Raw genomic sequence first — 25,310 nt, 5'->3', positions numbered from 1 at the left:
TAACTAAATACTTTTTGGACAGAGTAATTTGGACAGTAATCTAACTACACTATTGAATATGTAATGAGTAACTAGTAATTAATTACTTTTTCAGAGTAACTTACCCAACACTGATCGTGACAATAACAAATTTCCCTTAAACATTACTATCAAAACAAAACTAAAAATCCAAATAAATCCATGGTGTGCTTATGCCAACACGATTTAATACAAAACACGTCTCATAATAAAATATTTTATTATTTCTAAAAACGTTTTAAAGACAAACAACGAAAATGTGCTTGTTTCATCCAGTTTAGCCCGCTGTAAGTCAGCTCTCAATCTGAGAGAGAAAGAGGCAACAAAGGTTGCTTAGTGTTAACTCAAAGTTCATCAACATACACGCAAAAACGAAATACTGCAGTCTGAAAAACACAAATTCACAGTACAATAAGAGAGAGGTCACAGAGAGGCTGTTCATGTGCAAAATTCCCCCCTCCCAGACGATCATTAACTGTGCCATACAGGCAAAAAAGTATTGCAAAGACACAAGAAAAGGAAACGACAGACGCTACTGTGTGCTTTAAAGTGTGTGTCATATTAAGAACAACTGGGGTTGCAAATAGAGCGTGTGTACATGTGTCCTTCCTTTCTTTACTGCTGTTTATGAAAGCATGTGTGCTTTTTAGGTCATGTAGCGTGTAATTGCTCTCAGTGCATAGAGTAAAGCTGCCTGCAGTCGTGCCTCCATCACTAATAGGTTCACGTGGACCTGCAAGAAGAAAATGACACAAGACTTACACAAGTAGACATTGCTATGCTTTCTACATCCTCCAAAGAGGAACTCAAGAGACAACCACTGGTAGTTCTCTTTCATGTTATAAATGCTCCACTAAATCCAATTATACGACAATATGAACAAAGCAAGTCTCAATGAAAACTATTTTTCATGTACCCATTCATTACTGTTGGCATTTAAAAAATGTATTGGCACATCAGATGAAATAGTGCATTTCAGAAAAACACCACTAGAGGACACTCTTTTCCACAATGCAAATATAATTCAACTGTATACATTAAATATGCCAAAAATGAATCATAATTTGATCATGAATCATTCTATATACCTGTAAAATGGATGTTTGTTAACTTCAAATCAGTGATAAGATAACAAACCTTTTCTGAGTGCCGGAACTGTCTCCAAAACGAGAAGTACATTTTTGGTGTGGTTTTCTCAGGGTGACAAGCAACTGTTTTAACATATACTTTTAAACTGCGCTCCAACAACTGATTCACATCCCCGTAGTTATAGTCATCATACCTGTGGATGCGGACAAAGACATAAAAATAATTATGCACATATATACAGTTCAAACAAGTTGTACAATTTAAAAATCTTACAAATATATTTGTTTTTAAAAAATATTAACCACTCTTAAAAACCTTCCAGTTATGTGGAAAGTAGCTGTGTAATAAGTAAAAAAATTGTGCATCCAGTCAATAATTATATTATTTAAGGGTTTTATAACTAAAGTCACTAAATGTTCATGACATGGCCGACAAGTGAGTGAGGTACCTGATGCCATAGATGCAATGAATGTAGTTCCAGATGGCTTTGCGCAGAGTGGAGGTGTCCACATCTGAGTGCATGGCCATGGTGTGATATGTTAGCGCACACACCACCTGAAACTTCTCATCCAGAAGCTGTGCCATCTCACCATACAACCTGTTCATCAGTGAAAACCCGTGATCCTCCCACGAATAGTCCTGAAAACACGAAATCACTATGATTTTTTTAGAACTGTATAAACGTTCAGTGCAACTTTGTTACACTGTAGATCTACTGTAAGTAAAGTGAGTAATGAACCTGAGCTCTCATGGTTGGGGGGGCCTGTTCTCCTCTGGGACTGAAATCCTGGTACGTAAAATCTGCATCCACAACAAACCGTGACACACAATCGGGAAGAACAGAATGCTGGACTGTTTAAAAAAACAAAAAATGACAAAGGATTGTCAAAAAGGGACAAGGACAAAAAAATCTGTCATCAAATGAGTTAAATGTATATTTTATATATTTTACAATTTCAATTCTTGTCACGTAATGCCTGGGGTGCATTCACATTCAACAGGTGGCACAAGAACCGGTTCTTTGAATTAGTTATTCGACTTTCCATAACGTGAGTGTGTTCATACCATCGGCAGGTTCCAATAAACTCTCAGTTCTCTCTCTTTCAAAGCGAGTCACCATCTCCTCCTGTGTAAATTCTTCACCAAGCTGTTGGACCATCCTCATCTTCTCCATCAAAAGCTGAACCTCGTTCACGGCTTCAGACCACTGTGCGTAAAATACACAGTTATCCGAACGCAAAAGGTTATTATTAAAGTGATAGTTCACCCAAAATAAAAATGTTGTCATCAGTTACTCACCCTCAAACCTGTATGACTTTCTTTCTTCCACAGAACATACAAGAAAATATTTATAAGAATGTTGTTCACTGGCCCCCATTCACTTGGATTGGTTTTGTATCCATACAAAATAACTGAATGGGGGCAGTGGAGCTCGGTTACCAACTTTCTTCAAAATATCTTCTTCTGCTCAAGAAAGATGGTCATACAGGTTCAAAATGACAAGAGGGTGAATAAATTATGACAATATTTACATTTTGGGGTATCACGTTAAACTGTAATCAATACAACATTGGTAACAACTTTAATACCTCTTGTTGATTTTTAGCTTCGTCTCGGACAGAACAGCATGACTCTGTAGGCGAACATTGGACCTGATCACCTGACTGCGCGGGCTCTGGAAGAATTCCACACCCCCAAACAAAAGAGACCAAAGAGTGGGTGTGACTCATTAAAACCACCGCCTGAATCAACTCTGCCAGTGACCACCGGGCCTCTGCACCAGGACAAACCAACTCCTGCAAACATAACACAAAGAGTACATCACATTCTTCTCTACATATGATGAACAGTGTTTAATGGATCATCATTTATCAGAATTTTTATTTTCGGGTCATCATGTGTTTACCTGTATGTGTTCCTGGTTGATGATCCAAGGTCTGTGTGCAAGTAGCTTGTTAAGAGTCTGCAGGCGTTGAATTTTAGGTGGTGCACAGTGTAGTCCCCTGAGCCAAGTCTCGTCTCCTCCGGCAAATAGAAAAGCAGCGGTGTGATGCTGCACTAGGTACGAACACTGATGCCGTGCAGACGCCTGCACAACCAGAAAACAATTTCTCAATTATAACTATTATAAACAAACACATGAATGGCTTTTTAAAACGTGCAGCCTTTATAAAGCCGCCGAACAAATACGCACCAAAATAATTATAAAATGTCTCCACGACAAAGGCAAGGGACCATCCAGCTGCAGCAAAGCATGCTGGGTGCGAAGGAAACAGGCCAGGTAGGAGGAATGCAGCCCCATTGCCATGGTGACATGATCCACACGCCCGTCTGACAACAGACCTGACATCATCTCTTGTGCAGGCCCTTCCTCCAGAATCTGACGGAGACAGAAAACGACAGAGGTTTGTTCTGTAAACAAACTAAGAATGACAAGCATAATGTGACACACAGCAGAAGTCATTGTCTGCCATTATAATTCTGCCTTAACTTGTCAAACAAGTTGACGTGCCTATAATAACAAATGTCACATATCATAAGAGAAAATAAAACACACACCTCTTCAACAGGGATAAAGGCACTGGGCCCAGAAGGCAATGTCTGGGGTATGTCAACATCCCCTTCCTCCTGAGACAAACAACAATGATAAATGCAGAGGGAGATTGCTCCTCAGGTAAGCAGAATAAAGAAAGTGTACATTTTTTCTTTTTAAAGACACAACATCTATAAACATATATAGTCCACCAACCCAATCTCATATACACGATATTGAATACATCTTGCACTGAACTCTTACTCCTGTATATGCTGATAATAATAGATGACTAACGACTTTAATGGGGCTTTAATGTGGCCCTTCCCACTTGTTATCGGGTGTCTGACTCGCAATTACAAGGGTAAACAACATATCGATCTAACTTACACAAACAGCACAAGACGCCGGTTCACCCGCAACATTAATGACAGAGTGACTCGATCGGACACATGACTCACCTTCATTGGATTGAATACACGCTTTAAGCCCACAGACTGAAGAGAAAAAACATTCGGTTAAAGGACTCCTGATAGGTGTTTGGTGCCTCCTCTATGATTTCATTATGCCTGTAAAAGCGTCTGTGGAAAAGCAGGAAACGGCACCGGGAGGAGGCGTGGCGTGCGTGAACACACAGTGCCGGACTCTTGCATCATCTCCGCGGCGCAGCATGACACAACTCACCGGTAACGAGGTGATCTCCAACACTGCTGTACTTTATACTTATGTACTTATATGTTGCGGACATAATATGACGGCTATATAGTTTGATCTTAGAACGAAACGAATGTTATACAGGTTCACGGTTGAATGTTTTAACTATTAAGCTGCTGTGTGAAATATGTGTAGTTGTATCAATTGACAGAAATTCAATATAATATACAAAATTATGCCTTCAGGAGGGTTTAAAGACCTTACATAGTAAAGCGTTTTGTTATGACTTTTGAATGAGCTATTTTTATCTACATACACCGCGGGTACCATATAAGGAATTCGCCATGTTGTTTCTACCGTAGCCCTAAACGGACAAATTGCGCTACATAGGACATTTCGAAAATATATCTCCTTCGGCAAAGATGCGAAACGTATCGACATGGTTGTCCTGGGTCAGCTGCCATAGTGCTTCGAAAGGAAGGAGGGACTTGAGGGGGAGGGGTGGAGTGTGCCTTTGGTTGCAATTCACAACCTCACCTCTAGATGCCGCTAAAAGCTCAACATTGTTCCTGTAACGCAGAATTACTTACAGATATATATTCCAAGCAAAAATTAACCATTGTTTCACTACCGTAACTACATCTTTTTTTTTATTTATGGCGACTTTGTCTTAAAATATTAAAACTACAATAATACACATATTCTGTTAAAAACCTGTTTTTTACTATAACAAAAATCATGCGTGATTCTCATAAGTGTCTGTTTGACCTTGCTTGAGACATCCAGCCTGTCTCACGTGCTACTGTTGTGGAAACAAACACAGGTCAATGAATTCAAATTAAATAAAATGTTTTTTTCTATCTGAAATAAGGTGAGGTCCTGTCTTCTCAGTGTTTTTTTTTTCAGATAGAGTAATTATATTTAGTGGCAGATCATTTCTCCCACAAATTACAAGTCTTGCACTCCTTAGACTTATTTATGACAAGGTGTGAAACAAAAGACTATTGTTGAGTGAGGACTTCTTTCAGTATTCATTTTATTACACCTGATGTTACATAACTGAAGCTGTCATACATTGCGATACACATGCACGCACACACGGACACACACTATACATCCCTCTGTACCTGAGACACCTAATTATTGTGCTGAACGTTTTCTCTTATGTAACCTGTTATTTATCCAACATGAAGCCTAGCAGCACTGCTGTTTAGCGTACAAGGACACAATGAAACAAAGAAACAGACACAAAGTGGGATTTTATTGCATCAACACAAGCAGTTATCATAACTGAATGGATGATTGCCTGTGTCTAATGTGTTTGTGTGTGTTGTGTGTCTGTATGTGTGTGCTCAGTTAATGGAGTGTTTTAAATAATAAACAAGCATTCACACATGTATTTCAAGTCCAATCTTATATTAAATTACCCTTATTTATATTCCATATAAAACAATCCATTACATTATTGGGGGGCAAATTGTAGAATCGGGAATGAGAGATTCGAGAAAGGTAGAATGAAGAAAAGTACAGAGTGAAACCTCTACTAGATTTTTTATACACATCACTTCCCCAGAATCTATGACTTTATTATGCAGGTTAGGACACATGCACAACCATAGGGAAGACTTTTATTTAAACATACAGACTCCTGGCTATGATAAATTATTGCTCTATGGTGGAGTCCTGATACGGGGGATGGCTGTTTAAAACCAACACCTTTCTTTTTAAGGTGACCATAATTAAAAGCATGTTTAGACAATGATGAAGACAGAAAACAGAGGGGAGGAAAGAAAGTTAAGAAAGGGTCAGAAGTCACAGGATGCTCAAGGTTTTTTTACAATGAAAGAAAGGGGTGGTAGTGTGAGAATTAGATCTTGGTGTCGTCTCAAACAATCTTGTTCTCCAGGGCAGCGATCTTTTTTGTCACAGCTTCCAGTGATGCTGTTGTCAAGGAAATAATCCTTACAATTTAAGACATTTCAGAGATTTTTCACTAATTAAAGTTTACATTTAGGTATTTGGCAGACGCTTTTATCCAAAGCAACATCGATCAAGGTACATTTTTTCAGTCTGTGTGTTCTTTAGGAATTATACCCATGACCTTGGCATTGCTAGTATTTTGCTCTACCAGTTTAGCTGCAGAAATCTTGTATAAAGTTTACCATCTGATTTTATAAAAAAGTCACAGTTAATCATATTTGATATCAATTATCATATAGAGCCCAAATGTTTATAATATAAAACATTACACTCTAAAAGTATACTGCATTCTTTTCAGCACATGGTTGAGTCATAAAGGGACCAACCCAACCGCTGGGTCATAAAGGAAACTATACTGGGTGATTGCCAAAATGCTCTGTGTATCAACTCATGGTTAGGTCAAAAATTAACATTTTGTGGGATAATTTAACCCAGTTGCTGAATTTGTCTGCTTATGACACGATATGGGTTGAAACTGACCCAGAATTTTTTACTTAAAAAATGTACCATTTTTTACAGGCATTTTAACAGATTTTTCATGTATAATGTCAAAAAACTGTAGTTTGATGTCCTGTTTTTGAAATACAGTCAAAATCCAACAAATTACAGATTAGCTGCAAATTTACAGGAAAAACAGGATAAACATTTAATTGCTGTTATTTTTACAGTATATTTCTGGTGGTCCAGCTGCCGGATTTTTTTTTTTTTTACTGGATTATTTTTTCACAGTCTACTTTTGAAATGTATTCAATAACCGTCAGAAAAGACAGCAACATTTACAAGTAAAACAGGGAGGAGATTGTAATTTGACGGTGAAAAACTGGAATTTATGGAATATATCTCCCGCCCTACACTGTAAAAAAAAGTTAAAAACTGAAATTTATAATGAACCATAAATGAACAACTTTTTCCTGTAAAAGTACACCCCCCATTTTTTGTAATTTTGCAGTCTTTTTCTGTTGTTTGACCATATTTTTTTATAATACATGAAAAAACAGCAAAATTCTGTAAAATTACAACAATTCTGTATTAATCAAGTGCACATGACTTTAAAAAGCCTCACAGTGCCACACACTATCTATATTTGTATCCATTAAACATGGAACTGCATTCAATAACATTCTGTAACTCAACAGCAATGAGCTAAATAGTTATTTGTTCATTATCAAATTGACAAAGGATATATTTCTTTGCTAACGCCTGTAGTGCTTCCTCCACCTTTTTCTGGAATTTGACAAGTGAATTACATTCACAGGGATCTTCCTCTGCAAATACGAGGGCAAGGAAGTTAGTTTGATGAGTTGCATAAACACAGGTATTATTCATATCACTCATGCCGTCACGTACCTTTACAAACATTGAATTGCAGTTTCTTGGCAATTTCGTTCATGGCTTTGAAGTCAGCTGTGTAGGAGTAATGGTCAGCGGCAGGTTCAGAAGCAATCTGCTTCAGCTCTTCCTCAACAGCATTACCAACTCCCACAGCATACATTTTAAATCCTGAGGCACACACGCATCCAACATGATGCACTTTAAGAACAAATCCATACCCTATTTATTGCTCAATTTGTGTGTGTTGTTTCTCACCGTTCTCCTTAGCCTTGCTGGCTGCGTCTCCAATGTAGTCTTGTGACCTTCCGTCAGTGAAGACAATACCAACCTTTGGAACACCAGGTCTGGAACCCTGGTTAGGAGTGAAGCTGTTGTCCGACAGAAAATTGAGGGCCAGGCCAGTCATGGTTCCCCTCTCCATGTAGACCATTCTTTTCACTGCGTCTTTAAGGTCCTTTTTGTTGTTGTGGCGTCCGAGAGGGAATTCCTGCCTTACAGAGCTGGAATACTGCACCAGTCCGACATGGACACTGTTTTCGGAGACATCCAGCTTGTCTATTATCTGGTTGATCCATTTCTTCACCAGCTCAAAGTTCTCAGGTCTAACGCTCTTTGAGCCGTCTATCAAGAAGACCACATCTGTGGCTGCGTTACTGCAACCTGAGACAACAGACAGATTGTTTGTGCTCGTGGTAACTGGTGTCACCGTTTCATCTCATGATGGGATTTTTTTCGTTTGTTTTGGGTGGGGGGGGTGTGTGGGTCATAAAGAAGACTTGACGTCTCTGACACAGCATTCACACATACTCACCGCTGCATGTTCGTCCGTCGTTCATGAGTGTGTGGCCTGTTCTGCAGGCGCACTTGAAAGATCCAGGTGTGCTGATGCAAATGTGCTCACAGTCATGATCGCCTGTCATGCATAGGTCCGACACAGGTTCTACCATGAGTGTAAGACACACACACACACCGGGTGGGGGAAGGAAGGGTTAGCGAGGACAGAATTATTCTATGTGAAGTGGAAACTGTGAAAATGAATGTGTTTTAACCGTCTGCTGTGCTCGCCAGAACAGCAAACCTTTAGAACACACAAGAATACAGTATATCAGAGAACCAGGTACACCAGAACTTTAAAACATTTTGGTGTGTGAAGTGGCTGTTGCCCTGATGCAGATTTGCTACAGCAGTGGTTCTCAAACTTTTATGTTTCCGATTGTTGCAGCTAATGTGAATAACCTTTTTGATGTCAGATATCACGTCTGAGAACCACCGCTTGACAGCAATTTCGATCATATCAGTAAATGCACATGCTTTTACTTCTTCCCCCAGAGACCCGAGTGCAGTTGTGCATCAAGCAGAGGGTTGAGATGAATGATAACATGCCCCAATGAAACTCGTGCCCGCAACTCTATATGCACCTTTGAAATCCCCGTTGATGATGTCAGCAATGATGGGGAGGGTCCACTCGAGACCTTCATACTCTCCGCCCCTCCCCCTTTTACCCTCCCACTTACCACAGAAGGCCTCTTGGAATTTCTTGGTGAGCTTCTCAATGAGACTGTAGCTCTCCACATAGTCGACGTGATCGTCGAGTGGTTCGGTGGCCATCTGTTTGAGAGTGGTGATGTCCACACGGCCCACTCCGATGGCGAAGATCTCGATGCCAGCCTCCCGTGCCTTGACCGCGATGTCACGGACATTGTCTTGAGGTCTGCCGTCGGTCACAATGATGGCCACCTGCGATCAATGTAACACATTTATACAGTATACAGGTGTGGTGCAGAAGTCTTCAAGGAGATTGAAGGGAAAGTTGTTCAAATAAATGATGACAGATTTTGTTTTGGATTAAGATTATAGTAGATTTAGATGGTTGATTTATCCATTGATAGTTATGTAACACAATATGCATGGTGCCCATATAAAAGATAAATGCTTTTGAACATTCCAATATGGACAGAAAGAGACTTGGGATTGGGATTGTCTGTCACAGAGCCTGACCTTGCTGATGCCAGGGGATTTGCGTGCGCCTTCTGCTTCGCTGAAGGCCACATTTATGGCGAACTGGATGGCAAGGCCGGTCATTGTACCAGAGGACAGTGGCTCAATCTTGGACACAGCCTTAACAAGTCCAGCCTTGGTTTTGTGTGACTTCAGTGAGATCTCATTCTTCACACGGCTGGCATAGTTCACGACGCCCACGCGAGTGGCGTCCTGCCCGACGTTCAAACTATCAATGACTTTGGTGAGGAAGACCTTGACCTGCTCAAACTCAGAGGGGCGGACGCTTCGAGAGCTGTCGATGAGGAACACCACATCAGTCGGCTTAGTGTTACACAAGCCTGCAGCTAAAACGAAGAAATGAAGAAAGAGGTGATGTGAGAGATTGCCACATGGTGAAATGTCCAATGTAATACATCTACACCCTCCTTAAAGGTACAGTTGACCCCAAAAAAATAATTCTGTCATATCTGTATAAATTTCTTGTAAATAAATTTATTTGGAAAAATGTCAGTAACCAAACAGTTCTTGTTCATCATTGACTCCATGACTGTATGTAAGATGGCAAACAGTTCAAGGGCACCTTTGACTACCATTGTAATTTGTTCATCAGAATTTTTTTATACAGATTTCAACTCGAGCGTGAATAAATGATGACAAAAAAATGTATTTCTGGGTGAACTGTCTCCCTTAATATTTATATGATTTTTTTTAAAAGCTTGAACAAATAAAAGCATTTGTGTGTGTGCGTGTGTGTGTATTGGGGTGCGAGGAAGAAAGTATAAGTGGAAAGCCAGACAGTCTGTATGTACCTCAATAAACGTACAGTGTTGGCACTCCTCATAATACCTCCCATTGATAATACATTCAGCTTTAGGCATGCATGTGCACACAGGTATGCACACACACTCACACACACACACACACACACACACACGCAGTAAAGAACCTCTTTGTGTAAAAATGTAGAGATCTGAAACCTACAAAAACAACTTTTTTCTAAAGCACACAAACATTTAACAAAACCACTGAAACACAACCCTAATTACCCACATGATTACAATATTTCTCTCTCACAGTTGGTCACTTACTGGAATAACATTCTAACAACATTTACATTTATTCATTTAGCAGATGCTTTTATCCAAAGTGACTTATGAATGAGAGAGTGTTAACAATTTTTCACTACTAAAATCTATATTCTTGAGCATAGGAAAAAAATATGTTGAACACGGGGAGAGATGAATAAATCTATACAGGAGAATAGAAGGTGAGGATGAGTGAAATTTAAAAACACTAAAGGTGATGGATTATATTTTTCAAGAGGCTTAAAGGGAACATTAGCCAAAAAAAGAAAATTCTGTCATCATGGACTCTAACCCCCTAGTTGTTCCAAAACCCTCAAAATGTTGTTGTTCTGCTGAAAACAAAAAGAGATATTTCGAAGAATGTTTGGATCCAAACAGTTCTGGGGCACTATTGACCATAGTAGGTGAAAGAACCAATATGATAGTCAATGTTGCCCCAGAACTGTTCCAATATTCTTCAAAATATCTTATTTTGTGTTCAACAGAAAAATAACTTTTAAACAGTTTTAGATGGTGACAGCATTTTCATTTTGGGGTGAACTATCCCTATAAGCTCTTCAGAAGGTTACAATTCATGTCTTTGCTTAACATTGAACTAAAATAATATCAAAAATATATTAAGGGTATTGTATGAAAAAATATAGGACAATGTAATGAGATACATATGTATGTAATAGATACAATGTATCTAAATTGGTAAAGCACTGTGTTAGCAGCAGAAAAGGTTGTGGGTTCAATTTCCACACATATGAAAAAAGGCTTGAATGCACTGTAAGCCAATTTGTAAAGAATCATCTACCAAATGCATAAATGTTGCATAAATGTGCTATTTTGCATTTTGGTCCAAGCATGCATAGAAATTCTTGGTGTTTTTTATTTTATTTTAATATTTTTGGTTTTGACTTCTCAGAATCCATTTAGATTTATGCATTAAGCATCAATTCTTTTTGCAATGAATGTAACCTATAACCTTGGAATTACTAAAACCATGCTTTACCAATGATCCACAGGAACACCCATCTAGTGCAAATCAAATTAATGGATCCATTAACATCACAATCTGTGTTCTTACCCATGGCAGCAGCGTTTCTCAGATCCACGGTGGCTTGAGCTCCCAAGATGCATAATAGCATCACAAACCCCAGCAATGTCATATTGTAATGTAGCTTGAGTTCACACGACCAGCTCGACAACCAGAGACAGACTGATTCACAGTGAGAGAAACTCTCAAGTTATCAACACACATACACACGCAAACAAGCAGATACACACGCTTTACGTTTAGAGACGCCGCCCTCAAATCCATCTCTTCGAGGTCTATGTGGAAGCTTTTTGAGGGTGGCGATACCTGTTCCAAAGTTTGGGGTAGGAAAGACAAACACACCTTGATCCGTGTATGTGTTTGTGTAAGAGAAACCAAGTTCATTTGGAGCCCTAGGAGGGGTCTCTAACGTGGGGCTGAACTCAAATAAACATTAAGATGAATCTGTCTTTTCTGGGCACTTTTCCTCTGAAATTAATCTCGCACACGCAGGAATTTATGTGCGGGGATTATGCGGGAAGCCTCAGTGCCTGATCCAACACAGACAGCCCTGTTCCGCCCGCGTGTACGTGTGTGTCTGTGTTTTTGTACCAAACGCACCACGCGGTCCCTTGTGTGCCCGGTGGTGGTTAGTGTGCGTATGCATTTGAAGGCCTAATACTGGAATAATATGTGTGTGTGGCGTATGTTGTGTATAAATTGGTTCATGTGATAAAAATTGAGTGTGTAGATGTGTTTGGACTGGTTTTATCATATTTATGGTATTGAACGCCAGTCATTATTATACTGAAAATAGCCACCATCACAATTCTTGAAAGTTTTGCTTGTGTCTTAAAGAATAACAAATCACACAGGTTGACAGAGTAAAGGATGACAGTTTACATTTTGGGGTGAGCTTATCCTTTAGAGCTGTTTGTAAAGGGCTCAGGAACACAACTTTTCTGGTAGTTCCCTGTTTGTCTATGTAAATGAGGTGTGTGTTTGTTTATACATTGCATAACACCGCGATTACAGTTTAGCATCCTGCATCCATCCATTGCCCACCTACAAAAATAATCCTCTGTACCACCATGTGCCAACATCTTTCACAAGAATAATTTTAGAAGTTTGGAGTTTTTTATTTCATCTACCACACTGTAGCATATTGCAATGTTCTGGAGAACAGCATCTTTGAAAACATAAAACAATTGCAAAAATGTTTTAATGTATATATCATTAAGCAAAATAGGCTTCTATTTTTCAATTTCATAAGACATTATATTAAGCCATCAATTTTAAGACCCGTGAAAATATATATACTTTTGGCTGTGACAAGATAAAGCTCACGTTACAATTTTACAGTCTTGAAAAATAAAAACAAGTTAAATTCCAGTTTTTTGACCAGTTTTTGTGATGTATTATAAAACCATTACAGTTCAAACGCCAAACTCCTTTCACCAAGCTTGGGCCACCTACCAGTAAAAGACACACTATAGTAAAAAACATGTTAATCGTTATTTGGTAACAAGTATTGGAATGCATGTTTAGCGTATGGTTATTGGCATGCGTGTGAAATTGTGCTCATAGCTGTCTAGCTTTTTTAAATTTCATAGCTCTTGATAGCTGGGGGGTACTCCTTCATTTTTCATTGTGAGAGCTTCATCATAGGAAGGTAGCTTCACCTGTAAGTCAAAGAAACAACAGATGTTTATTTAAATTTTTTAATCATGATAGTGGACAGTAATTTATGTAATTTATGTAAAAGTGTTAATATATATATATATATATATATATATATATATATGTGTGTGTATTTTAATTAATAAATATATGAACACTTCACAATAAGGTCTCATTTATTATCATTAAGGGACAGTTCACAAAAAAAATTAATTTGTCATAATTTACCCTGGAATTGTTCAAAATCTGTATACATTTCTTTGTTCTCCTGAATACTTGTAATCAAACAGTTCTTGGCCACGATTGACGAACAGTAGGAAGAGTTACAATGGTAGTCAAAAGTGCTTTGGTTTTCTATATTCTTCAAATGACTTATTTTGTGATCATCAGAACTTAAAAGTGAGTAAAAGCAAAAATGTTTACTTAGATTTTTGGGTGAACTGTTCCTTTAATGCATGAATGACACTGAACAACAGTTTTTAAAGCATTTATTAGTATTTATAGTGTGTGTGTGTGTGTTTGTGCACGTGTGTTTATAATGAATCGTGCCCTTTTTCTTTAACATAAATGTGTCTTTCCATATTTTCACATTGAACACTTTGTATTTCGATTGTATTTTGTTTAAAAATAACTAACATTTTTACAATAAAAAATAACAGCATGTAAAAATATGTCAGCAGAATGGAACTGGCAGCTGTTTGGAATCTGTCAAATTCCACCGTAGTCCATAATATTAATATTGCTGTATCGTATGACACCAAAACAAACTCTGTTATAAATGCACTTACTGTCACAGTATTTTCAGTGTCAACCTGCATGCCAGGAGCTCTTTCTCCCATCAGGGCATAGAAACATCTTATTGACACTTGAAGGACATACACCTACACAGAAAACACAGAGACACAAATAAAAACCCCAAATGCACAAACCAAAATACTGTAGGTTCTTATAAACAAACGAAACAACCTTGTGGAAGGCAGCTGAATTTCTCTTTACCTTTTTTTTTATAAAAAAGACAGAAGCCACTTTATGACTGGCTCTATACATTGCTTTTCTACATCAGGAAACTAACTTCACTTTTTTGCAGTTATGTTTTGGTTAACCAAAGTGTCAAGGTCACACACAAACACATACACTTCCGTTCAAAAGTTAAGGGTCACTTATTAATTCTATATTTGTTCTATATATTTTTTGCATATTTTGGAATAAAATGTATTTGAACAGAACTATGGAATAACGCCTAGGTTATTATTTTATGTTGTGACAAAGAAAATCCAAAGTAAATCGAATCTGTTATATTTTAGCATCTTCAACGTATCTCTCTGGGATACTTTTCTTAATTCTTATTGGTTGCTATTTTTTTAGTATTTTCTTCATTATTCATTATAATTCGCCCATATAGAAAAGCTAATCAGTTTAATGAAATAAATTAAAATGTTGGAACAGTTATACTTTTTTTCTTACAAATACTAACTTTAAACATTTAGACTTATGTATTCAGCTCAAAAGGTTTTTAATATCCTGAGAGACCCTACACTTTGTGGATATTTATATACAAAGCAGACACACATGTGATATTATACCTTCAGCAATATGTTAAAAATATAGAAAACTGTGTATCCCATGGTGAACTGGCCCAATTCTTCCTCATCCAGTCTATTAACTCCTTTGTAATATTTCTGTGGTAGACACACAAATACACACATTAAGTGAACAGAATTGGATTGATGAAGTGAAATCTTACTGAATTATCCACAAAAAAAATTGTTGAAGTGTAGGTTATGTTTTTCTTACTGCAGCTTGCAGGACGTCTTTGTATTTGGGGGTCCCTGGTAGTCCCCAGGCACCATTAAACAGGGACAGAAAACTCACTCCCAAATCCATAAACACCAGCATCACAAAAGGCAGCAGAAACATGGGCCCCTTATATAGACATAAACAGACAACATTTTGAGCAATTTATAATATAATTCTTTTTCTTTGGTATACACTCTGTTTCACATATTCAATTAACAAAAAAATAAGAACAACAAACTATTAAAGCCTACACAGATTTGAAATGTGTCGTTTGGAAAGAGCCTCAGGATTCTGTATTTTACCACATACATAAATATTGAGACAAGCTCTCTTTCTGGAAGCTAGATAAATATTGGTCGGCTGCCGGGTTTATATCTAAAGTCGCAGAGATGACTTACACACTTACAATCTCCTTATGCACACCCTCACGCGAATATGCACACATCCAATAAAACAAAATCCGTCTAGACTAAGTCAAAAGGTTTCATCACACAGATCGCGGTTTCAATACAAATTCTGTATTTATGCTTGTGTTGAGTAGCACAGATAAATTCACCAATAAAAAAGAAACCAGAGAGATCTATTTGAAAATAAATGTTTTAAATAAAGTGAGCATGCATACAAATAGCACAATGACCACATTTTTTTGTTATTAAAATCCATAAATAAATTATAAATCTTTAATGTAAATAATCATACATTTATTTGATAACTGTTTATGAAATTTTAAAAAGTAGTGTCGTATAAGCCTCTGTACTACAAAAACAATCATCAATAGTTTTACTTAATATGTACATTTATATTCCTAACCGTAAATTGATCAATATAAATTTTAAATATTATAAATAATATTTGTGTTTTATTAAACTGCTATGCATTTATTTTCCTATAGATCAAATGGCTTTTTATTTATAAAAATATTTGTTTTATGGATTCATTTTGTATTATGCAGAAACATTTTAGGCCACAGTTACCTTGCGTTGAGAGAACAGAACAAATACACAAGAGATCGACATCAGAACCAGCATCAAAATGTTTGTGCTAATATCAACTGTAAAGAGAGAGAGAGAGAGAGAGAGAGAGAGAGAGAAAGAGAGAAACAGAGAGAGAGAGAGAGAGAGAAATAGAGAGAGACAAAAAAAGAACAAGAGAGAAAGAAAGTGGAAGAGAGATTTTTATGTCCTTGCATGTCATGTCTTAATCATTTTTATTTTTAAAACATTGTGTTAATTGTTCTAAGCAAATGGAAAAATCGATTAAGATGCATTGGTGATGTTTTAAACTTTTTACATTTAAAAAAAATAAGTGTATCTTATTGATAAGCTTGTAAAAATAAACATACAAAATAAATAACTGTTTGTTGTGATGTGAACTCACAGATATGCTCACAGCGGGTAGATTTAATCTCATGATTGGGGATGCTGTGAGATTTCTCCCATGAAGCCTTTCGAATGATGTCCCCAAGTTCCAACATATTACCTATCTGAAGAAATGCACACACACAGGGGCATAGATAGAATGAATCTGACAGAATGAATTCATAAAGGTAAACGTGTGTCTCGGTCTGTGTGTACTCTGGCAGCCGGACTGTTTGGACTCTCTTCCCTGAGCCAACACCAACAGAACATGTTACACAGAAACAGCAGTTCATTCAGAAAAAAACTGTTAAAGTGTAAATTACATAACATACACACAGCCTCCTCCCTTCACTAGATATTCCTATATGGCAGTTTACACATGGTCTGGTTGAATGAAGGTTTCCTGTAAACATTTTTATGCGTAAAAGCTAAAGATTATAGAATGCATTTCATGCTAAACATTCACATAAAGATGTACTTAACATTCAGAACTATTAAAAAACTTTAAGAGGTGTATACAAATGTTTCTGAGTAACCTTTTTATGTTCTTATGTGTTAAGTTAGTGTTACCTATCTTTCATTTGTTGTAAAACAATAATTAGGTCCAGAAAAGGTAGATTGTGCTGTACAACAAACATTTGTAGAGCAAAAAATGTCCGTATTAAAATAATGTCTCAGTGACTGTCACTTCTGTCCTTTAAAATGGCTTCCTGTTACAGCACAAAGCCCATAAAGTCTATTTATTCAGCATACAAAACAATTTTATAGTTATTCGTAGTTGTATACAACTAAAACCATTGGACTAGAACAATTCTCGATATATAACCAAAATTCAAGCTTACACACATCATTGCTCAAGCTTACACACATCATTGCACACGCTACACAAAGCATATTAAGTGATTTTCTGCTCAATAAGTCTGTCACACACACACATTCAACACTTCAGTCTAGCTTCTAGTATTGTTAAAGCTCTACAGCATTTCTAAGTAAATGCCGATAAAGTATTTAAGTATATAAATAAGGCTGTATTTTACCAGATATAAGATTGCAAATGTGCGAGTTGCTATGGTGACATGGCAGCACAGGGAACGTTTTCCAGACATCTTTATCCTCCAAGTCTTTAACGATAAAAGAAAGTGTCAGAAAGAACTTTTAAAAACCCAACAAACACACCCTGATAATGATGTACACACATGTGTAAGTTCCTGTGTGGTGACTTGTTTCCTGTTTAACTTGTGGGGAACTTTTTGTTGATGATTCAATGATAATCTTCATTTTAGTGAGATTTCTTAACATCTCTGTTCCGTTTCAAATGTTTTTTATGTATGTTAAATTATAAAAAAAGATTCTGTAACTTACCTCAGTAAGTCATTTAATTTAAACATGATTTTGTCAACACGTTTCTTTAAGAAAGTACTTTTGTGGTACTGAAGTGCTGTCATGTTTACATAAACCATAATGTTGAATGAGATATTCACGGGAACTTTAAAGAAAAAAGCTTAAACATGTCTAAAACTTAATGGTTGTACCAGGGTATGATCCAAACACCACAGTAGCATCTCAAACAAACATGACAATACCATTGTACTTTCAGTATTTTGTATAAATATAGTGTTAATATAAAGCAGCCTGAAGCAAATGTGACACATTGTGGTACTGATATTGATATACAATATACAATTATTATAATATTGTGTCAACTGTGAAAACTTATGTGTAACATGAAGATGTATATCGTATTTCTCAGTAAAAACTAAGAAAGTTTTATTTTATTTCCTCGCAAAAGGTCAAGCAGGCAAAACATGCAACAAGCATTTAGATATATCTCACAACATCTAACTCTGTCAGAAATCAACCAGAAACAGGAAGTGGCAAGGCATGCATTCACAGCATGCATCTGTGTGTGAGCGAGACTTCGGTTTTCACTGTGCAAGTTGTCTTTCATGCAATGTGTCATGTTTTCATTTTGTGGAATGTTTTCATTATTAAAGTTTTATTCAAAACAAGTTTTCTTTTTAAAAATATTAAATTTCTTGAAAATATACCTCATCTATCTCATCTGTCATGGCCTCGTTCAATAACACTTTAGAGTGGATGAGTATAAGTATGCGCTGAGAATACAAATAAAAAGAGAACAAAAATGAGGAACTACTAAACATTTTTTTTTGACATTTCTCAAAAAAGTGTTGTAAAGAATTCTGCAAACACGCTTGTAAAAGAGCGTCACCGTTTGGCCAACGGTAGTATCTCGTTTAGATTTAATAAAGATATTACTAACATATATATATATATATATATATATATTATATTATATATTCACAAAGATAAATATTTGTGAATCCTACTTGCTTCACCTAAACAAGTTCTAAACATCACTTCCAATAAATATAACCAGATCTAGCACTAAAACACAAACACAAACACACACAATAACACACACAACCAGCAAAGTTCAGAGTTCAAAAACAGAGCACTTTAATAGAGCCACCATGCCACAGCAAAAACATAAGACAAACATGTAAACAAATAAAAAAATTGCTTGGACATCTTCGCAGTCAGTAACCTGAAACACAACAGACATTTATCAGTAATAGTTCAACAAAAATAAAGCTGAGTCAAAGAAACCGAGATCTCTCCTCACCTGCTGTTATCAGAAGTTAAGTGGTGAGAAATCGCAATGAAAGGTGGGCTCTGCTTCGCTGACTCTGATTGGCTGGTTGTGTCCCGTCTCTTCAGATTCTGCCTTGATATTGGGCAGCAAGGGGTCAGGGGGGCCTTTGGATAGGCTGGATTGAGGCGCTCCTTGCAGCTGAACATAATGTTGCTGGGGTAGCAGCTGGTGGTAGTGGCCCTCATGACCCTGTGATGATAACTGTGGCCGAAACAACGTCTGTGTAAACTGACCCGATTGACCGTACACATCGGTGGACCAAGGGTGGGCCTGAAATGCTTCACACAAACATACGCATACTTATCAAAGGTGTTTACTTCACTGATGTGTGGTACGGGCTTATATTTTTTATTTACCATGAACTCCTGACTGCAGTAGCATCTGGTTGCCAGTTTGAGACTGGAGGTAGGCGTGCCCACTGCTGGTATACACGGGCAGAGTATTGTTAGTGCCTGTGGTGATGGGAAGGTATGAAGCGCTGCTGCCCTCAGTGGGGTTGGGTGTGAGGTAGGGAGAGGGTGTGAGATAGGACAGGTGGGAATACTGGGGCAATAAAGTGTTGTTTTGTTGGGGTATGAGACAGCTGGTTTGCTGCGGTAACAGTGTGTTTGTTTGTTGAGACAGAAGTGTGTTGGTTTGCTGTGTTAATAAAGTGTTAGACTGCTGAGGGAATGTGTTGAGTTGGAAATTAAGGGAGTTGTTTGGAGGGGCAGAGGTCATGTAGTCCAGCTTCATAGAGGAGCTCAAGCCATCATAGTCAAATCTGAGAAAATCAGAAACAAATACACTACACTATAAACAAGTCGTGTTTTTGTCTTATTTCTGATTAATCCCATACATAAATCTGATATATTGCCTCATTTGAGATCGAATGAGTGTGTTTTATTTCAGTCAGGGTTGTCAAAATATGCTGATGTCGCAATTATTTGTGATTTTATACTAAACGTGTGTTATACTAAACATAATGATACTATTGTTTGATATCAATGCACATTTAAAATGATGCTTTAAAATCTAAAATGTTGCTCTCCTCTCTACACTCATATTATTTTATTTTATTAGTAAAACAAAATTAAAATGAACAAAATTCGAAAACTTGTCAAGAACAAATTTGTTCATACCTGTGCATACCATAGCAAAATTAAAACTTAAGTTTTAACTAAACATATTGATGATGCCTCTAGTATAATTTGCAACCAAAAATCATCAGTAAATCACTATGCAAGTTTGTCACTGACATCTAGTGGTCAATGACGGAACTGTAGGAAACAAATAACCCAATTTTACCCCAACCCGGGATCAGTCTGCAGGCCCAGTTGCGTTGGGTCTGTCGAGCTGACCTCGCTGTGTTCAGGTGTGTCCAGTCGCAGAGACACAGTGTGAGATGTAGGGTTGTATGCAGTGATGAGAGGCAAAGATGCGCGCCGTATCGGAGGAGGGCTGTACATGGGAGGGGGCATGTACTCGAAAAATCCTCCTTGAGACACACAAGGTCCCATGTCAACACAAGATGGACCTGATGCATGCACAGACAATCGTAAATACAGTTTCACACTAAGATAAGGTTTGCTTAACATGCAAAGAGTGCAGCCTACTGTTTAGATTCATTGAGTTCTAATTAAATAGTTGAATTATCATTAAATTAAGTGTAATTTAATTAAAGAGTCCTAATATACAGCTGAATGAGTTCAAGTCTTAATGTATAAAGTAATTTAAAAAAGTTTAAACCCTAATTATAAGTTAATTAAATAGCTTAAGTCCTGATGTACATTTACTATTAACCCAAGTTATAATGTATAGTTTCCTTATAGCTTGTGGGTACAAATGTGTGACCTGGTGAACTTGTGCAGCTGGTCAGGATTGTACTGTAGGGTGGAAGTGTGTTTCCAGGCTGAGGTTGCGGAGGTGCAACAGCAGGACCTGTGAAAATTGGTGCCCTATTTCCGCCCCCAACACACAAAATATGAATGATTATATGCATCAGATCATATAATATTAGTAAATGTTACACGTTTCTTACCTGTTGACTTGGATACAAGGTTGACCTCGACTAGGAACCTTTTTTGTTGTGGTCTTTGATGTCTTCCTCCACTTTGCACGACGATTCTGAAACCACACCTATAACAAGCATCATGGGAACATTATTGACACTTGCATGTGATATCTGATGTGAAGATAAATTCATTCGTTTAAATATATATATTTAGGAAACCGGTTTTCAACCGAGGGATCAGAGTCTACTGGATTAAAATTATTATTTTAATCCATTTATTATTTTGTACGTAAATTAAGATTTCAAATACCCTGAACAATAAAAAACATTCATTTTTTGGAATGTACAGGCTTGGCAAACAAAGTTAACATTTTTTTTACCGTTTTTTGTTCAATTGTCTATAAATCTGAAACTTTTATATTAGCTGTGCTGCCTTTTATGCCCCGGCCTTTCTATTATCATTTCTGAAGTCCAAGACAGTTGTTTTAGAATGACACACTAATGCACAAGAAAACTGAAGATTGAAATAAATGAATGGAAGTGGACAGTCACCATGATTCTCTGTGGTGTAACTCCAATAGCGGCTGCGATCTCCTTCCTCTTATCTCCATCAGGATAATGATCGTCCTGAAACACGCGCTCCAACTCCATCAACTGATCTACAGACACAATTACAAACAATTTAAACTATGCACATACATATAGACAAACACAGACCCTAAATATAGGCTCAAAAAAGTTTTTTTCAGTTTTTCTGAATTTACAGAAGGTATTAGTTTAAGAAAAGGGATTTTTACGTTTTTGTTCAATTCTGTGAAATACAAACAACATATCTCCCAAATTGAAAAAAAATATATTGTTTCTATTTGCACTTAATTAAAGAAAATGAAAACGGGAGAAAGAGGCCAAAATGACAGAAAATATGATTTTTCAGACCTCAAATTCATATTCACTTTTAAGCAGTACAACAATAATATTTGTACATGTTTTAAGGAAAAGTTAAAAAAAATATGTTTATGTGATAACCTATTTTCATCACAGTTTTCATGCGTCTTGTCATGCTGTCTTTCACATTGCTGTTGGATGACTTTATATCTCGTGGTTTGATTTTGTTGAAATTCAACAGACACTGAACATATACAAATGCTTATTAAATAAAATTTTGAAAGGTCACTTATTTTCTGCAGCTGTATATATTTGTATGTTTTGTATCCCTCAAATATTAATTCACCTACCAGTGCTGTAGAAAGTGCGTGTTTTCTTCTTTGGAGGCATCATTGGAGGCATCAATGCTGCATCAGAGCTGATGGAAGGTAAAGTATGTGTGCTGGTCTCTCCACTAACAGACTGCAGGGGCAGCAGCGGTGTCGTTCTGCTGGCGAAGCGTGTGTACCGCCGTGTGGTGTACACGTGCCTCAGCCTCACCTCCACCTGTCCTGTGGATGGCACCGTGGCTTGGGGCTCCACAAGAGGGCTGCTATCATATGGTCGTTTCCTCATGCATTGGGCCTCAAATAAAGCCTGTGTTGGGACTTGAGCTTGGAGTGCTGGCTGGGGCTGAAAAGTGAGTGGCAATGTGGTATCATTTTGAGGTGGTAACGTGATAGTTAAAGGTATGTGTGGGGATTCGATAGGGGGCTGGGGTAGATTTGAAGACTTTGGGGGGCACAACTGTTCTTCGCTCATGCACCTCGCCACGGACGGCTCACACACCATCACCAGGTCTAAGTTACAATTAGGGCCCATCTGCAGGATACACTCCTCCTCCAAAGGTGGGACCCCCACCAAATCGGTGGTCTCGTGATCATCATCAGTTTTTGTTTCGTTATCTTCTAAACCAAATGCAGAACATTCAGGCTGATCTTCATTTGAGTCTTGTTCATTTTTATACATCTCGTAAGTTGAAACGAAATCCTCATTTATGTGTTTCTCTGTGTTTTTGGGTCCAACATCATGTTCACCCCCTCCATTGCCCTCTGTTTTCCCATCCTCAGATTCTTGTTCGATTGTCAAGTGTTCCTCAGGTCTGTCATCATCTTTTACCTCAACGTCCGCCTTTAACTTGTGTGACACCTCGTCCTTCAGTTCTTCCTTCACACTTTCTTCTTCATCACCGTTTCCATTCCTCTCTTCTTCTTGCTCTGTGTGTCCGTATCCAGAGTAACCACTCTGTTCTTCTCCCTCCTCACACAGAGCACACAGATTATCTTTAAATATAAATGGCATGAAAAATAATTATACCTCAATGGCATGTGAAAGGACAAAATAACAAATCAATAAACTTCATAAGATCTAGTTCTCTCCTCTAGTCCAATTCACGATCGAATCAGCTTTGGCATTGCAAAATGGGATGCGTTACCAAATTGAATATACAGTGGTTTATTGGGTTTTGTTTTTTCTCTCTAAAATCCTTTTCATAATTTAACTAAAAAGTTCATATAAGAGCAATCCTAACCAAAATTAAGGATTTTGTGTTTATATTTGAGCAATTCCAGCATTGTGGATGTGACAGTATTGTCAATACATTGAACTATCTGGTTATATCCTAAACCCCTGTTGATAGTCTAGACAGCAAATATATCAGTCTATACTCATGTTCTTTTTAAGATTAGAGATGTTATGTGACAAAAAAAGCTTTTTTTAGATGAAACATACTTAAAAAAAAACACAAAACAGAGACAATGGATGGCTCTTTACAGATAATAAAAAGTTAAAATATTTTATATGTGCCCACAGAGATCTGGAGGACATCTGTTGTGTAAAAAACATGTGACCCTGGACAAGAAAACCAGTCTTATGTTGCACGGGAACATTTTAAGTAATCGTCCAAAAATACAAGGTATGGGTAAAAACTACTGATTTTTTTAAATGCAAAAAATCATTAGGATGTTAAGATCATGTTCCATGAATATATTTTATAAATTTCCTACTGTAAATGTATAAAACCTTTATTATGGTGAGTGAATGGCCTTCTAAAGTGCCTCAGATTGACAATTTAATAGGAGATTTTCTCAATATTTAGCTTTTGTGCACCCTAAGATTCCGGCTTTGTAAACAGTTGTTCTTCAGATAGTGTCCTATCCTAGCAAACCATATATCAATAGAAGGCTCATTTTTTCATCTTTCAGATTATGTAAAAATCTCAATTTCGAAAAATTGACCCTTAAAACGTCGTCCAGGGTCACATTTGACAAAAGTCTTAGAAAAGGTAGTTTTACATACGTTCTAAATCACCTAACTGACATCTTCGAGATGTTTATATACGACATCCGACAGGAAACATTGTTGCAGGTGAGCAAACCATCAAAAATATGTCTTGCAGATACAAATGGTAACCAATCTTCCAAAAATGCATGGTTAATTTACTTCGACTATAATAAAACAGCAAAGTTTTCCAATGGGGTTTAAGCCATGTCAACCAACAATTAGCAGAAACAATAAAACAAAACTTGTCTTAATTCCCGAACTTTTATTTAAGAAAACTAACATGGCATCCTATTGCAGTTACGAAACAACTCTTGAGGGTTTTTAAACCGACCACTTTCTCCACGTGCCCATGCATCACTAATTAGACAATAGCCTGAACCTGCCTCCAAAGTATCAAACCATTAGACCTTTAATCCTCGTGAAGAAATTAGACCAATTAACGTTAGACAATTATCGGTGCCAAAAACCAGTCAATCAGCTGATTTACATCAAATTACCCACCGTAATCACTGGCAAACAGGGCATCTTCAGCCATCTTGTTGCCCACGCAAACAGCTTTGTAACGTAAAACTAGAAATGAGTGAGCTTGAGTAAAGCGCAAACAGCAGGATGAGTATTGATTGATAATTTGCACGAGCTGCGCAACACAGATCACGTGATGAGTTGATGAGGCGTTTCCGTTCAGTCATCCCTGTACAGGTGGATACCTTAATACTTACAGTTTTATACAAACTGTGCCTGTAAAATGTCAAATCTTCTATTGTCTGATTCTGGATGTCTCTGGTGTTAGAAAATGTTATCTTTGCTTTTGTTGGACACAAAAAGTTTTACTTTTTCTTGATTTGCTTAATGGATAAATATTGTAAACGTATTTTGCATTTAATAAGA

The 25,310-nt window shown here is 37.3% G+C and overlaps 4 protein-coding genes across 6 annotated transcripts; all 4 read right to left on the bottom strand.

Moving 5' to 3' along the window:
* Positions 1-219: 219 nt before the first annotated feature.
* Positions 220-4,235, bottom strand: sesn2 (sestrin 2). 2 transcript variants are annotated; one of them, XM_056742129.1, is made up of 10 exons: positions 4,102-4,235; positions 3,667-3,735; positions 3,302-3,487; positions 3,014-3,196; positions 2,697-2,903; positions 2,173-2,314; positions 1,847-1,959; positions 1,556-1,746; positions 1,156-1,300; positions 220-751 (listed from the first exon to the last, which is right to left on the bottom strand). In XM_056742129.1, exons 1-10 carry the CDS (start codon positions 4,105-4,107, stop codon positions 665-667), a joined length of 1,329 nt encoding a protein of 442 aa, XP_056598107.1. In that variant the 5' UTR covers positions 4,108-4,235; the 3' UTR covers positions 220-664. The 2 variants fall into 2 exon arrangements, with proteins under 2 accessions (XP_056598107.1, XP_056598108.1); XM_056742130.1 differs by having other exon boundaries at positions 3,667-3,732; positions 4,102-4,218.
* Positions 4,236-5,558: 1,323 nt separating this feature from the next.
* matn1 (matrilin 1) lies at positions 5,559-11,877 on the bottom strand. The gene is made up of 8 exons (XM_056742128.1): positions 11,765-11,877; positions 9,605-9,951; positions 9,121-9,343; positions 8,418-8,546; positions 7,862-8,266; positions 7,622-7,774; positions 7,459-7,539; positions 5,559-6,229 (listed from the first exon to the last, which is right to left on the bottom strand). Exons 1-8 carry the CDS (start codon positions 11,844-11,846, stop codon positions 6,180-6,182), a joined length of 1,470 nt encoding a protein of 489 aa, XP_056598106.1. The 5' UTR covers positions 11,847-11,877; the 3' UTR covers positions 5,559-6,179.
* Positions 11,878-12,828: 951 nt separating this feature from the next.
* Positions 12,829-17,743, bottom strand: LOC130415281 (uncharacterized). Its single transcript, XM_056740858.1, has 7 exons — positions 17,586-17,743; positions 16,568-16,673; positions 16,165-16,241; positions 15,188-15,316; positions 14,977-15,072; positions 14,182-14,274; positions 12,829-13,395 (listed from the first exon to the last, which is right to left on the bottom strand). The coding sequence occupies exons 1-7, from the start codon at positions 17,652-17,654 to the stop codon at positions 13,321-13,323; spliced, it is 645 nt and encodes a 214-aa protein (XP_056596836.1). The 5' UTR covers positions 17,655-17,743; the 3' UTR covers positions 12,829-13,320.
* Positions 17,744-19,002: 1,259 nt separating this feature from the next.
* On the bottom strand, positions 19,003-25,053 carry LOC130415806 (mucin-2-like). Of its 2 annotated transcripts, none has more exons than XM_056741754.1 (9): positions 24,924-25,053; positions 22,451-23,422; positions 21,768-21,874; positions 21,243-21,340; positions 21,056-21,159; positions 20,510-20,738; positions 19,579-19,985; positions 19,193-19,500; positions 19,003-19,114 (listed from the first exon to the last, which is right to left on the bottom strand). In XM_056741754.1, the coding sequence occupies exons 1-8, from the start codon at positions 24,955-24,957 to the stop codon at positions 19,202-19,204; spliced, it is 2,250 nt and encodes a 749-aa protein (XP_056597732.1). In that variant the 5' UTR covers positions 24,958-25,053; the 3' UTR covers positions 19,003-19,114; positions 19,193-19,201. The 2 variants fall into 2 exon arrangements, with proteins under 2 accessions (XP_056597732.1, XP_056597733.1); XM_056741755.1 differs by having other exon boundaries at positions 20,510-20,699.
* Positions 25,054-25,310: the final 257 nt, after the last annotated feature.

This window comes from Triplophysa dalaica, chromosome 25 (assembly GCF_015846415.1).
Source record: "Triplophysa dalaica isolate WHDGS20190420 chromosome 25, ASM1584641v1, whole genome shotgun sequence".
NCBI classification, from domain to species: Eukaryota; Metazoa; Chordata; class Actinopteri; order Cypriniformes; family Nemacheilidae; genus Triplophysa; species Triplophysa dalaica.
This window is presented reverse-complemented; position numbering and strand designations above follow the sequence as displayed.

What these genes read in the sequence shown, in the direction of transcription:
- sesn2 (XM_056742129.1), bottom strand. An exon ending in CCTTTATCCCTGTTGAAGAG is followed by an intron (nt 3,488 to 3,666) that starts GTGTGTGTTTTA and finishes TGTCTCCGTCAG; the next exon opens with ATTCTGGAGGAAGGGCCTGC. An exon ending in GACATTTTATAATTATTTTG is followed by an intron (nt 3,197 to 3,301) that starts GTGCGTATTTGT and finishes CTGGTTGTGCAG; the next exon opens with GCGTCTGCACGGCATCAGTG.
- matn1 (XM_056742128.1), bottom strand. Translation starts at nt 11,846, where the DNA reads ATGACATTGCTGGGGTTTGTGATGCTATTATGCATCTTGGGAGCTCAA. An exon ending in CAGCAAGGCTAAGGAGAACG is followed by an intron (nt 7,775 to 7,861) that starts GTGAGAAACAAC and finishes TGTGTGCCTCAG; the next exon opens with GATTTAAAATGTATGCTGTG. An exon ending in ACAGGCGTTAGCAAAGAAAT is followed by an intron (nt 6,230 to 7,458) that starts ATATCCTTTGTC and finishes CAACAGCATCAC; the next exon opens with TGGAAGCTGTGACAAAAAAG.
- LOC130415281 (XM_056740858.1), bottom strand. Translation starts at nt 17,654, where the DNA reads ATGTCTGGAAAACGTTCCCTGTGCTGCCATGTCACCATAGCAACTCGC. An exon ending in TTCTGTTCTCTCAACGCAAG is followed by an intron (nt 15,317 to 16,164) that starts GTAACTGTGGCC and finishes TGTCTATATAAG; the next exon opens with GGGCCCATGTTTCTGCTGCC. An exon ending in AAGACGTCCTGCAAGCTGCA is followed by an intron (nt 15,073 to 15,187) that starts GTAAGAAAAACA and finishes TGTCTACCACAG; the next exon opens with AAATATTACAAAGGAGTTAA.
- LOC130415806 (XM_056741754.1), bottom strand. Translation starts at nt 24,957, where the DNA reads ATGGCTGAAGATGCCCTGTTTGCCAGTGATTACG. An exon ending in ACGCACTTTCTACAGCACTG is followed by an intron (nt 21,875 to 22,450) that starts GTAGGTGAATTA and finishes TTGTGTCTGTAG; the next exon opens with ATCAGTTGATGGAGTTGGAG. An exon ending in CCTTGTATCCAAGTCAACAG is followed by an intron (nt 21,160 to 21,242) that starts GTAAGAAACGTG and finishes GGGCGGAAATAG; the next exon opens with GGCACCAATTTTCACAGGTC.